Consider the following 13,585-nt stretch of genomic DNA (forward strand, 5'->3'; position numbering starts at 1 on the left):
ACAGGGATCTTTGAGGGCTCTAGGGTTCAGAACCAACAACTCTGAGCACCCAAAACCCTGGGAGTGAGACCCAAGTGTACGACAGTGACCCTTTGATGTCTACTGATGATAATGTCTATGATAATGAATGTTAAAAAGATGTCTAAAAGAAAAGCTAATATATCTGGATTTTAATTTTTTAAATAAAAGTATTTAAAATTGCCTCTTTAATATTGGGCAACAGCATTGTTACAGATATTTTGTTTGAAATAGTATAAGCAATGAAAAAAAATTACTTATAACACTGTATTAAAAAAAATGGTTTATGGTAATCTACAAACCATAGGGTATATTCTGTGAGCCCTCTCCTACTCAGCTGAGATCTGATGAGATAAATATTATCTTGCTAGCTTTGAATATCTTTATTACAATATTAATATATTTTGTCTTTTTTTTTTACACTCTGTGTGTGTGTGTGTGTGTGTGTGTGTGTGTGTGTGTGTACACACTGCAGAGAAGACTGGGGAAATTGAGATTTTTGCCCCCTGTACAGTGTTGAAACCTTTAAACAAGATTTTTCTGTGCAAAGAGTTCTTAACTCCCAAATAGCTTTTGGCAAATAGAGGAAGCATTAGTCTTGGTGCTTGAGAATAATTGTACTTCTGGATGCAATAAGCTTCTTAGCAAGTAGACCTAAATCTCTAGCATGGCTGAAGCTTCTGGAATTCACACAAAGCAAGCAGTAATTACAGGAGATTTTAGAGATTATTAGCTGATCATGTCAAGTCTAAATGCAAAAGATCCAATTGCAGCTTTGTATTTGTTTTAAAAATGCTTCAAATTTTTAGTACTGAAACTGAATTTTGAGTAGTATTTAGTATTACCTGCAGTGATTTTGTAATGTGAGGAAGGAGGGGACGGGGGGGGGGACACTTGCTATCTATCCCTTTGCTCTCACTTTCAGTGATTTACTTGGGTTCTATATGAGGCTAGATTTACAGGTTAGGAGGAGGCTGGAGGTCTCCTTGGGGGCAGGAGATATTTTCCCCCTTACCCCGTGTTGAGCCCCAGCCTGCCCTATGGGGCTTCTCAGATTTATTTAGCTGGCGCATATCTGGGAAGCCCAGTGTAACTAACGCCTGGGAAGGGGGTTAGGATATAGTGGAGGAGGCCTCTGCTAATCCTGTCCCCATTCTACCCTACCCAGAAACACTGCCTGCCTGCCACCCTCCCCTTGCCCCTATTTTTTAACAGATCTTATTGCCTTATTTTTATACTTAAGATGTGCCTCTTGTTGCAGTTGGTAAATTTAAGAGAATTCATTCTTGGAGATGGCAAAACTGTATATTTTTGTCTGCCTAGGTAACTAAGAAAAGAAAAACAAAAAGTTTGTTTAATATTTGAAGAAAAGTAGTCTCAAGATACCTGTGATGACTTCTTTTTGCAGAGTGCTCATTTGGCTATGATTGACACTTTGATGATGGCCTATACCGTAGAAATGATTAGTGTGGAGAAAGTGATTGCGTGTGTACAGCAGTATTCATCCTTCTTCCAAGCTACAGACCTGCCCTATGACATAGAAGATGCCATTATGTTTTGGATCAACAAGGTAACACCCACAACAAAAACAGCCTTCATCCAACATAAAATGTTTGTTTTCCTAAGCTGTTTACAGTAATAGGCTTCAGCACTTCACTGAAATCAGTTTGCTGGACTGAAGACTTTGTGGCTGAGTTAAGACGAAAAACAAGCTATGTGCTTTTGTACTACTTCGCTTACAGCTCTTTACATTGGAAAACTATGATTAGTAGTATCCCTTCAAACCAGAACTGAGAAGTACAGGAATGCCCCTGTATCTTGGGGGTTCCGTTCCAGAAACCCTGCAGTTAAGTGAAACCGCGGATACAAGGAAACACCCCCCACCCTCTGGAGGCGAGGGGAGACAAATTCCCCTAGCCTCTGGAGGATCTTCTGAGCCCAGCAGAGGCCACGCACATCCAGTCATGGCCTCTGCTGGGCTCAGAGCAACTGTTACAACTAAAAATAGCTATTTTTCATTTTTTGTCAAAACAAAGTGATTTTTTAATGCCATATAAGGCATAGGGAAATCCGGGGGGGGCATGTGCAGGGGAGCCTGCAGACCCGATCCACGGGTAACTGGAACCATGGTTACTGGATCCGCGAATATGGGGGACTCCCTGTACAGTGTTTCCAGTTCTGATTTGGAAGGCAAGCTCTGACCCTAGTTTGCTAATTCATATGTCATGTCTAATTATGGTTAGTCTTAAACTGAAAGCAGAGCCACACAGAAAAGGGGAAGAGAACATGTTGAAACCAAAGGCTTGTCTGAAAGTGAAGTGAGTCTGTATTGTACAAAGTTAAGGTTTCTGAGAACAGGCTATGGCTGATGTCCGTAAGCATTCATTGCTACTCATGTAGAATGATTATCTCCCATGTGCTGTGTATACAGCAGCGCATACTGTGTGTAAAGTGCTGAACGCACCTTCATAACAGCGACATGCGGTGTGGGGGCGGCAGGTGAGGCAAAGTTCTCACGCCACCAAAGTTCTTCAAAAGCTGCCATCACCAAAACTGTGAGAGCGCAAATGCTCACAACCCATGCACTCTTAACGGTGACCAGAGCATTTGCGCTTGTGAGTGTTTCTGCACTCACAGCTGTGGCAGCGATTTTTGATGGGGAGGTTCAGCCTCACCCACTGCCCCACACTGCACATCACTGTCTCATAAGTCTTCTTGTTCTTGCCTAATGAGATTGTTAAAGTCTCATTAGAAGCTATTAGCACTAAGGAATGGCAACATCTTGCACCTTCCTTGCTTGGAGTGGTTGCCAGTTTGACTATCGGAGGACATAATACTCCTGAAGTTCAAATGTCTGTCTGTACATGAATATGTGCTCTTATTCTGCTGAACATTCTGGATAGTAAACAAGAACACTGAAAATAACAAATAGTTATGGCACACCTAGTAGTGGGTGTAATAGATGGACGTTCACACCTAGGGCAGTCACTTGAAGTGTTTATCCATATTCCTCCTGTTCTGACATGATGCAAATTAAGGATCAAGATGGTACCTTTACTGATCCAACGGATTGCAAAAATAATTTGATTGGGTTTGTTACCTGAACTCTTCCCCCACCTTTGCTGCTTTTTATGTGTCTTTTTGCTATTTTTTTGTTTTATTGTTTTAGTATTGGCTTGCTTTAGTGAGAAGTTGGTACATTCATTAAAATAGGATAAAAATGAAGTCTGTTCAAGAATGAGGTGGAATGTAAATCTTTTAAAATAAAAATATAAGAGGAGATTTCATTTTTAAGGCATGCTAGGCTCAAGAAATTTGGTAGGTTCAAGTCCATATATCCTCTAAGATTTTTGTGTATCTTTCTCAAGGCTGAAGCTTAGTGTATTGTGATTATAAACACTGCAGTCCACTGAAATTATCTCTGATACGTTGCATAATCATACTAATGTCTCCGTAAGAATATATAACTTGTTTGGTTAGGTGTTGCTTTAAGCTGAGGAAGAATGGCAAATGTATTTAATAGTCCTTTTTTGTCATAGGTAAATGAGCACTTAAAGGATATCATGGAGCAGGAGCAGAAACTAAAAGAGCACCATGGTGTAGAAACACCAGGAGGTCAAAAGGTATGGAAATATGATAGCCTTGCAGAGAGCACTTAGAGTAGGTGTAACTAAAGACTTTCCTTCTTGTAATATGTTAGCTTACACGGCGAAATTATTCTACAATACTGCCCAAATGCCAGAGTTTCTTTTAAATATTGTGGCCTCTTTTAGGTGCCCAGCCTGTGTTTTAGTGGTGAGTATTCCTGGTTGTGTTACTTGTACAGTCAGTACAAAGATGTTTCTAGGAAAAAAACACTGCTTGCAACAAATTCTAGGTAATGCAGACTGTACAGAAGGATAATATCACCAGCTTTTAGCACATCACCACAGCCACAGGTAATTGGACACTTTACAGTATGCTGTGAGCCAATGAACGTAGAGGTCATTACACACTAACAGTGGTCACAAACCTATATGTTCCCAGGTGCAGTGCTGGAGTTGCGACTTGGTGCTGGCTGTGTGTCTTCTAGCAGCAGCTGTACATTGATGGGATCGTGCACTTTGGCCCCATAGGCAGCTTGTATTTTTAAATTACTGTAGTCTACTGCGTTTCTTTAGCCCTGGGGAGGAACTTTATTTTTTCAGTCCAGTAACATGTTTCAGTTCCCATTAATAGCTAAGAAAAACCTGACAATGTGGGAAGAGATCTGTGGGAAGTGACAGCTCCATTTAAAAAAAAAAAAAAAAGAGCGGGTCCCAAAATAGTGAGTGAAGAAACATGATTCTGTGGGGGGGGGGGGATGTGTGTGTTACACCAAGACTATAACTCTGTGCACACTTACCTGATCTTATGTCATATTGAACACAGAAAGGATTTCATTTGAGTAGACATGTTTAAAATTAAAGAATATTTTTGCAAAAATATTCTTTAATCCTTCTATTGGTCCCAGAAAAACAAAATAGCACACAAGAATAGCACACAGGTAGTCCTTATAATGCTTTTTGGCCTAATTAATTCACTGGAGGGCACAATCAATTGATGTTATCTGTATTCAGGATGTATTTTTTGTCTTGGTCTGTGAAACAGACTTTTCTCCATGAGCTGATGAGTACAAATTTTTCCAAAACCTTCACTGTTTATGTATCTGATTAAGGAGTCTCTTGCTTATACTGGCTTATGCCACAATATTATTATTAATTTTTGTACAGTCATGTTGTTTTAGACTGGATTTTGTAATTATCCACCTATCAATTCCTTTCCAAGGACCTGGGATAGGCAGCTATTTTTTGTTTTTATGTTGTGTTACAAATATTGCCATAGTGTGTATGCTGTTCCTAGTAAGGTGGCCTTTTGATTGATGGTGCTTGTGTTCATCCCAATGGTGTTCAAGTGGTTTTCCAGGTGTTTTGGGATAGCACCCAAGGCCCTGATGATGATGATAATGAACTACTTCACCACAGCCTATGCTGGGCTGATTATAGTCTGTAATTTGGGATCAAACCAAGATCCTGGGTGTCACAGAGATACCTATGTAGGATACTTGCTGTTCCAGGTAGTGTTGTTTTCTGGAGCTGAGCTGGTGTAATTATTATTTGAGAGCTGGTGTGGCATAATGACAAAGGCTGCAATCCAAAACATATTTACTTGAGAGTAAGTCCCATTAAACTTTTTGGGGCTTACTCCTGAGTAGTCATGCATAGGATTGCCCTGTAAGAGATTGTGAGCCCAAGCCTATGCATGTCTACCCAGAAGTAAGTCATAGTCAATGACTATGAAGTCAATTTACTTCCAAGTAAATGTGGATAAGATTGTAGCTAATGTTATGAATCAGAACTTTGTCACCTTGAATTTTTCCTCTGCCATCAACTTACTAGGTGGCTTTGGGCAAGCCGTTCCCTCTCAGTCTTACCTTCCCAGCTACAATATGGAGGGAGGTATTAATACCAATTGTGGTCCTGGCCCCTGTGCCACCCGGGACCACAAAATGCTGCCCCAGGCCTTAAAAACATCACTTCCAGTTTTCCTCTAAAAACCAGAAGTGACATTTTTAGGCCTTTTGAGGGCTGGGGAGGCCATGTGCAGCCTCCCTGGCCCCCAATAGGCCTTCTGAGGTGTCCAGAAGGCCTAAAAAGGTCACTTCCAGTTTTCAACAAAAACCAAAAGTTGTGTTTTTAGGCCTTCCGGAGGCCCTGTAAAGGGGCGGGGGGGGGGAGGGAAACAGGTGGCGGGGGGGGAGGGAAACAGGTGGCGGGGGCGAGGGGGGTTGCAGTGGCACCCCCCTCTCAGAGACACCTCAGGGCATTTGCTCCCTAAGCCTCCCCAGGTATGCCAGTGATTAATATTTACCTTACATGGTTTTTGTAAGAACCACATAAAAAAAAAATTATGAACCACTTTGCGTGCTCAGAAAGCACTGTGTATAAATTTACCTTTTTCATCTCATCTTATTAAGTATTTTAATACAATGTCAGAAGAGTTTATTTTTGATACAAAATAGGTAGGTTGCTATAGTTTTGTTTCACTTAGGACAGAAAGTAGTTGATCTTGGATTGTCTCACACAATTCTGGTTTCAAGCATGAGAAAAGTGTGGGGAGGGAGGTTGTAGTACAAGAGGAGCTAGAGGGAACTGGATGCCATCAGTGCCCGCTGGCTTTCTCTGGGCCCTTTAGCCATATCTGTTGCCTAAGAGAGCTGTTGTCAGTGACAAAAATTATCGAACAACGTCATGACTTCACTTTTAAAAGAGAATTGGGACAGGGAGAACTACTAGCTATTGAATAATTTATTTGAAAATATGACATCAGATAAATTATGAAGCACTTACTCAACCAGAACTAAATTACCAGTAACTTGAAGGAGTAGTTTTTCTTTTCCCTCTGCTGCTGCTTAGGGCAACACCACATCTTGGATAGCAAACTTTATTGCTGCCTGTTACGATGACATTTTCCATAACAAGCATGTAAAATCAGAATATGTACCATTTAAGCACCCTAGTGCATGTGGTGGGGGAGCTCTGGTTGGGTCAGGGCTCCCCAGCATACATGTATCCAGGTGTTTAAACATGACATCCGTGCTTCATACATTTCTTGTTTGAAACAGTGATAATTCACCCATGTATATTTAATGTGAAGCTGCCTTCAGCCGTTGGAAATGGCCATGTTAGTCCTGCATCTCACAGGAGCTTGTCACTTTGACAATAAACTATCTTACTTCTGTTCACTATCATTTCAATAGTATTCTGTTTGTACTAGACTAGAGTGCACTCCATGAAGCATTACCTATCTATTGATCAGATCCCTGTACACGTTTCAAATGTGTACATTTTCAAATACACATTTTCAAATGTGTATGCTGCTACTGGGATCCAGAAAATTCTGTCTTGGAAAGAATCTGTATTGTTCTCCTTTTCCTCTCCTTGCTCTATTTATTTTTTGCAGTTGATGGAGAATAAGCCGCCATGTTCTCTACTTTCCTGCTGTACCTCTAAATTGTGCTGCTCACAGTGGTGCTGCCATCGCAATTATGTTCTTGCACCAGTTTCCTAAACTTGCTGACATCTATGCATAATTGCAGCTGTCACTGATGATGACTTTGGTCTCCCTTTTTGCCCTGACCTCCCCCACCCCACCCTTAGTTTTTTTTTTCATTCTGTAAATGGGAACGAAATTATTTGCTTCACTGGAGACTATAATTAACTGACTCAGAACTGGGTCATATTAAGGAACCCCACTGCACTGATGCTATGATTGGAGGACCACATTGTGATTTTTTTAACCTTCACTTGGAAATGCAATTTTTCCTTTCTCCACCCAGAGGAGAAGCAGTTGCATTCTGCAGTTGAAAGCAGGCACTCATCCATCAGGGTACTATTCCACTTACGTATACCACCTTAATCGATGCCAGCATTGTTGAAGTTCTCTGGAGAAAACTACAAACTAGCACTGTGCTGTTTGTATCTGTTGGGTGATTGGCAGAGGCAATACTTGCTATCGTGTTGTCATACCATGCCCCCTAACCTCAGTAGCATTTCCCCCGAAGCTTCCTTTCTCCCTGTTTCAGAATCTGCAGGGGGAAAAAGATGATGTCAATGATTCCTGCCTTTGGGGTTAGAGCTTCCTAGCGTACAGCTCAGCTCTGGGAAGGAAGGGCTGGCTTCCTACTGCTGGGGATGCCCCTCCTCCTGGGAGGAAGGATTGGAACCTCAAACTGGATACTTCTCCCTTGGTGAGGTGTCCTCAATTCCAATCCTACCGTTCAGGAGACTGGATGGACCTCAGTCAAGCTCCTGCTTGACCCAGCATTTGATTAAAAGAAAAAAAAAAGCAGCAGAGGAAGAGAGCAGTGGAGGGAAAAGGAAGAGAGCCCCGCCACATCTGGCCCCCCCGTACACCTTCCAGAGCCCCCACCCCCAGACTTAGGGAGCGCAACCTCACCGACCTCTCAGGGCCAGCGCCAGGAGAGCCAGGCACCAAGAGAGAGTGGGCTCCCTGGCGTGAGGCGAGCCCACTGTGTTCAGTAAGGCTGCAATCCTGTCTTACTCACTGGAAACAAATACCTTCTTCTATACCGGGGTGCTCAATAGGTGGATTGCGATCTACCAGTAGATCGCGAGGCAAAATGAGTAGCTCCTGGAGCCCTGTCTCTCCAAACTGTTAATATGTCAGTTTCGTCTAGTGACTAGACGAAACTGACGTATTTAGCTGACACTAAACTGACACTGAAACTGACACTTTAGCTGCTCTTCAGGCATGCAGCAACAAAACTGATGAAACTGACTAGACTCCAGCAGGGGCTCCATACATTAAAGGGGGTGTCTGTCAGACGCTTCCTTCCCCCCTGGTAGATCTCCGGGCCTTGCTGGGTTTCAGAGTAGCTCTCGAGCCAAAAAAGTGTGAGCACCCCTGTTCTATACCATCTCCTTACCCAAGGAACCATTGAACAGGTTAATAATTCAGTAAACTACAATAAATAAGGACCTGAAGCTTCTACATTCCAACCAACTACATGTTCTGTTGCTGTAGCATCTCACTTCAACACTAGTGTGCTGTTAAGATTCTCTTTTTCAGTGCCCCTGTTCAGAGTTACACACTCCATTTGTGGCCAGTGTTTTTAACGATAATTGATAACTGGACAATTTGGTACAACTTATCCAAACGATAAATAGTCAAGGAGGGTATGGGGAGTACCAGGATTTGATCTGTTTTCCTAATTCAAAATAGTTAACTATAGTTAACTATAGTATATGTATAATATGCAGTCTTTTCATACTCTTCAATATAGTGGTACGAGGCAACAACTCCCAGCATGAGCAGCAGTAAGGGGAATAAAAAGATCCAATGGGGAGTAACTAAAGTATATGGATAAAACAGAAGCAAAATAGATAATGTAGATATTAACATGGAAATCATTTATATAGGTATGCCCCTGTATACATGGGGGTTCCATTGTGGAACCCCTCATGGGTATCTGAAACCACAGATACAGGGGACACCCCTATCCTCTGAAGGCAAGGGAAGCTGCACTCTCTTTGCCTCCAGAGGCTCTTCTCAGCCCCGCAGACGCTGTGCACATTTGCCCACAGCCTCTGTGGCCTTCAGAATGGTCATTTAGGCCTAAAAAATGCTACTTTTTTTTGTAAAACCAGAAGTGGTGTTTTTATGCCTTTAAAAGGCATTATGAGGACCGACCCTCATAATGCCTTTTAAAGACATAAAAACATCACCTTGTGTACCAAAAGTCAGAGGATGATAGACCAAGGCCCTGTGCTTTCTGTAATAGTGGAAGACTGCCAGTAAGTCTTTATTCGCCTTGCTTGCCTCTGTATTGACAGCCAGCTGGTACTGCTTGTGGGGGAGGAGGAGGGGAAGATTAGGCTCTGAGTTTGGGCCGGCATAGGAGGGTCGCAAACGTGCCATAAAGCACATTTGTACCTCATTGAGGGGAAGCCAGGCCGGCGCTGCGGAGGCTGACATAAGCCTCCATGCCAGCTTCCCCTCAGCTGCTTGTGTCGGCCCACCTGCGCCAATAAAAGTGGAAAAGGTAGACGTGGGGGAAGCAGGGAGGAGGAGGGAGGGAGGGAGGCGTACTTGTGTGGGGTGGGGGTGGGTGACGGGCGGCCCTGGGAGCGGGCGGGCGGGCGGGAAGCGGGAGGCAGGACTGAGATCTGGCAGTAATACCGGATCCCAACCCCTGTTCCTGGGCAGAACCGAGCGGCTTCAAGCCGCTCTGCTCTCCTTGGAGGTGGCACAAGTCCGGGGAGACCCATTGTGGTCAGCAGCCCTTACCCAGGGGTAAGGGGAAACGTTTCCCCTTACCTCTGGCTGAGCCGCTTCTGGCCACAATCCTGCGTTGCATACAGTGCAAGCCTCCTGGCTTGCCTGTTCCAGTGCAGGTTAGGGTTGCGCCCTAAGTTTCTGATTTTCAAGTAGCTGTAAGAACAGTGTGTGAATCCCAGGGTGGTATCAAAGAAGCTTAAATAGTTTTGTTGTCATCTTAAAATCAATTTCACAGTACAGCTATGTTAAATGAGCTTAGGATTGGCAAAGCAGGAAGATAAGCCAAATTAAATCTTGTGGAAACGTATTTTATAACTGATGTCATTTGGTTCCTTTGGAACCACCCTACCCCATATGGAAAAGGGCACATTTAAAAAAGATGATATAGTACAACTGAGTTAATGTATTTTTAAAATTAATTTCTAATATTTAATACCTTGCTGACTAACTTGAAGGATTCTCACAGCAGCATACAAATAGAATACAAAATAAAAACAGGAAGCAGATTCAGATCAAATCAACCAGCAATCGATAAAAGTAAGCTCAACTGAACAACTGGAAGGATTTCTACATTAAAAAAGAGAGGCTGTAAATTTTTTCTGTCTGATGGATAAAAGAGAGTTGGCCCCAGATAGAGAGTTAGAGGCATTAAGAAGACCTTCACACAGGTTTCACTTGCTTTTCTTCAGCTACTCATGTGGTTCTAAACAAATTCTCCCTAGCCCAGGACTTCCCAAACTTTTTTGCACTGGGACCCACTTTTAAAAATGGCTATCTGTTGTGACTCACTAGACAAAAAAAAAACAACAACCTAGAAAAAATTTATTAGTAATGATAATAAATAATTAATAATTGGGGTCCTGTGCTCCCAAGGCTGCTAGAGACTTTAAATATAGTATGTGGGTGTAGACATTTGCTAAAAATGGAGTTCAAGGGCTGTTCCTCCAAATCTTTTTAGTCATTCCTGGGTACTCAGAAGGCTGAGCTGGAGAGCAAGTTGTGCAGTTAGGAACTTCCAGGCCACACAGAAGGCTGAAACGGAATAAAAGGCTGAAACACACGTATTTATGGCATGCCAGTTAGTAGAGAATATTGAAAAAGTGACATTTTAATTTGGGGGTATGAAGATTACCTCATACCACAGGTTAGCATTCCAACTAAATTTTCTTCTGCAAACTAGACAAGGATTGGTTGAAAAAAAAAATTTAAATGTTTCAAAACCTTTTCACAACTCACCAAAAATCAACTCATGATCCACTGGTGGGGAAACACTGCCCTGGACTGTGCTGAGGCATGGGGTAGGGGGCATGGAAGAGGTACTCCATATGCAAACAGTATAGTATCTGAAAGGCCCAAATTAACACTTCGAATTAAAAATTAATTACGGACTGCTTAAAAAAAAATGACTGGAGAGTTGCAACAAAGGTGTAAAACTACAGGAAAGAAAGAAATAGCATGTGCATGTTAGATGTGAAATCCCCAACAATGGTGTCACAAGGGTTTGTTTTGTCAGGTGTGGGAGGTCAGCGGTGTGAGTTTATAAAAGAACCTGCCAATAGTGGCAGGTTCTTAGAACTTCAAAAGTGAATTTACAGGTCAGATGCATTTAAAAACCTGAGATTTATATGGCAGAGCCTGGTAAGGCAGAATCCCTTGAAAAATGGGAAAGGGAAGCAATCTGGTACTGTGGCAGTGCATAGTGGAGAAAGGGTAGAGTTCAGCTGTGTGCCTAAAATGGCCTTGGATTAACCTTTGCCATGGAAAAAAAATGAAGAAATGGGTCATTTTTCGCAGACAACCAGCCCTGCTTCAAACACATGCATTAACATTGGGTAGCATTCTTCTGGATTATGGCCTTTTGCCAATTTTGGTTTGTGACTAACTGCTATTTCTGGATTTACTAAACAACATTTTACTCTGTCCAGCTGCTACCGCTTTCTACTGTTTAACTTAGGCTAAATGTTTAGCTCAAATATTATCCTCTGTATTTCATATCATTGCCCAGAATGCGTTTATTATTATTTTTTGTCATTACTGATAAGAAGTAATGGTAAGAGGTCCAGTAAGAACCTCCTTATTCTTTTTAGGATTCTTTGGACTGCGTCCAAAATTATTTTGTTCGTGCAATGGGAATGGGGCAATTTTGCTGATCTCCCCTTTCCTGAATATTTTCTCCTAAAGGTCGCTCAACCTTCAGGATCAGATATTTGAGGGTCACAGGCAGCTACAAATGGAATATTAGTGAAGTTTGTCCCTTTCCCTTACAAAATGGAGCTTCTTTCACTAGCGAAAAACCTTCAGATCCAACATTCAGTCTTCTTTTGTGTGTAATGGAGATTAAATAGTGCATATTTCTTATAATCAGTCCCTGCTATGCAGAGCTTTATAAAATTTCTACTACGTCGTTTCTTGGTTTCTGTGTTGCCTCTCTTTTTTTCCACATTACTTTGATGTTCTAATGTCATGAAGTCAAAGAGTGAATTAATTATTCAGCTGGAAAAATGGATTAAAAATAATGGTGCTGCTGCTGTTCTAGTGATAAAACCAGATTGATTTATGTAAATCTTTATCTCATAATGAATGATAATTCTGTTGGAATATGATGAAGGGTACAGCAAGTAAATCATTTTTTCAGGAGTCTTCTAACTACTTTTATAATGAAGGTGCTGACTGGGTTCACACTGTACAATTAAACCTCACTGTTACATAAAACTGAGAACATAAGGAAAATGTCATGATGGAATTAAACTATAAAGTCTGGTCCAAATTTTCACTTTCTTTGCTTCTTGCTTTTTTTTTCCCCTGCTGCTTCCTCTGAAGTCTCCTTCCAAATGGTTTTGGAAACTGGTTCCTGTAAGTTTGCCCAACTGCTTCACTTTGATATGCTAGTTTTTATTTTATGAGTGGCTCTGTTCATATCATGCGGGTCTAACCATTCACTTCATCTGTGCCTGTCAGATACCTTTAAGTAGTTTAATGTCCAAAGCGGCAGCATGGAGGTAGAATTCCATGATTTTCTGGGAACGCTGAAGTGTGTTTAAGATGTAATTAAATTGCCTTGAATAACTTGTGCTCATCTATGAGATTTCACGTTTGTGTATCCAAACTTCTCTTATTTCAAATAGGCCCATAACAATGGGTTCAAATGCACACTCTTGTTGAGTACAGGTGAGAATAACTTGTGCATGTTACACAAATAGGTCTTCAGCAGAAACTACTCTTTGTAGCTCATTTTGCCTTCTCACAGCTTCGGTCCTTTGAAGTAGCAGAAGTCTGAAACAAACCATTGTAAACTCAATTTTAATTGGAAATATATTGCATTTGCATATTTGGATTAACTTTTATGTTCTGTTTATGACTGGCTTTTCTTAAATCCTATGTAAAGAATGTATGCTCTTGTCAGCATCAAGACTAAATGCATTAATTGTGTACATCTTTGTTAAAAAATGATTAGACAGTGTCCAATATATGCTTGTTTATTGGACATGACTTTTGTACTCCAAATAAATTCGTTTGTTCTACTTACAATCCAAATGGTGGGCATATTACTAATTAGGAAATGAGTTTCACACATGATTATGTGTGCCTTGAGGCCCTCATCTATTTGCTTTGCTCCTCATTGATTACCAGAGCAGGACATATTTGGTGCATCTAAATGGCATTTGTGAAACACAGAATATGAGACCTGTCCCAAAGTTTGGGTACCTGAATTTATCTGCTATTTTCCCCCCAAGAAAATTGAGTTCTT

The 13,585-nt window shown here is 41.5% G+C and overlaps 1 protein-coding gene across 4 annotated transcripts in view; it reads left to right on the top strand.

Moving 5' to 3' along the window:
* The window catches only part of CAMSAP2 (calmodulin regulated spectrin associated protein family member 2), a 106,451-nt gene that overhangs the window by 54,308 nt on the left and 38,558 nt on the right, over positions 1 to 13,585 (top strand). For 2 of the 4 annotated variants that reach the window (XM_066624799.1, XM_066624801.1), the window contains 2 exons: positions 1,427 to 1,588; positions 3,558 to 3,641. The exons of 1 other annotated variant lie outside the window; for it this stretch is intronic. In XM_066624799.1, the coding sequence (XP_066480896.1) occupies positions 1,427 to 1,588; positions 3,558 to 3,641 (246 nt within the window). Of the gene's footprint in view, positions 1 to 1,426; positions 1,589 to 3,557; positions 3,642 to 12,657; positions 12,691 to 13,585 lie in introns of all 4 variants that reach the window. One more of the 4 variants, XM_066624802.1, reaches the window with a different exon arrangement.

The sequence above is a fragment of the Tiliqua scincoides genome, chromosome 4, assembly GCF_035046505.1.
Source record: "Tiliqua scincoides isolate rTilSci1 chromosome 4, rTilSci1.hap2, whole genome shotgun sequence".
NCBI classification, from domain to species: Eukaryota; Metazoa; Chordata; class Lepidosauria; order Squamata; family Scincidae; genus Tiliqua; species Tiliqua scincoides.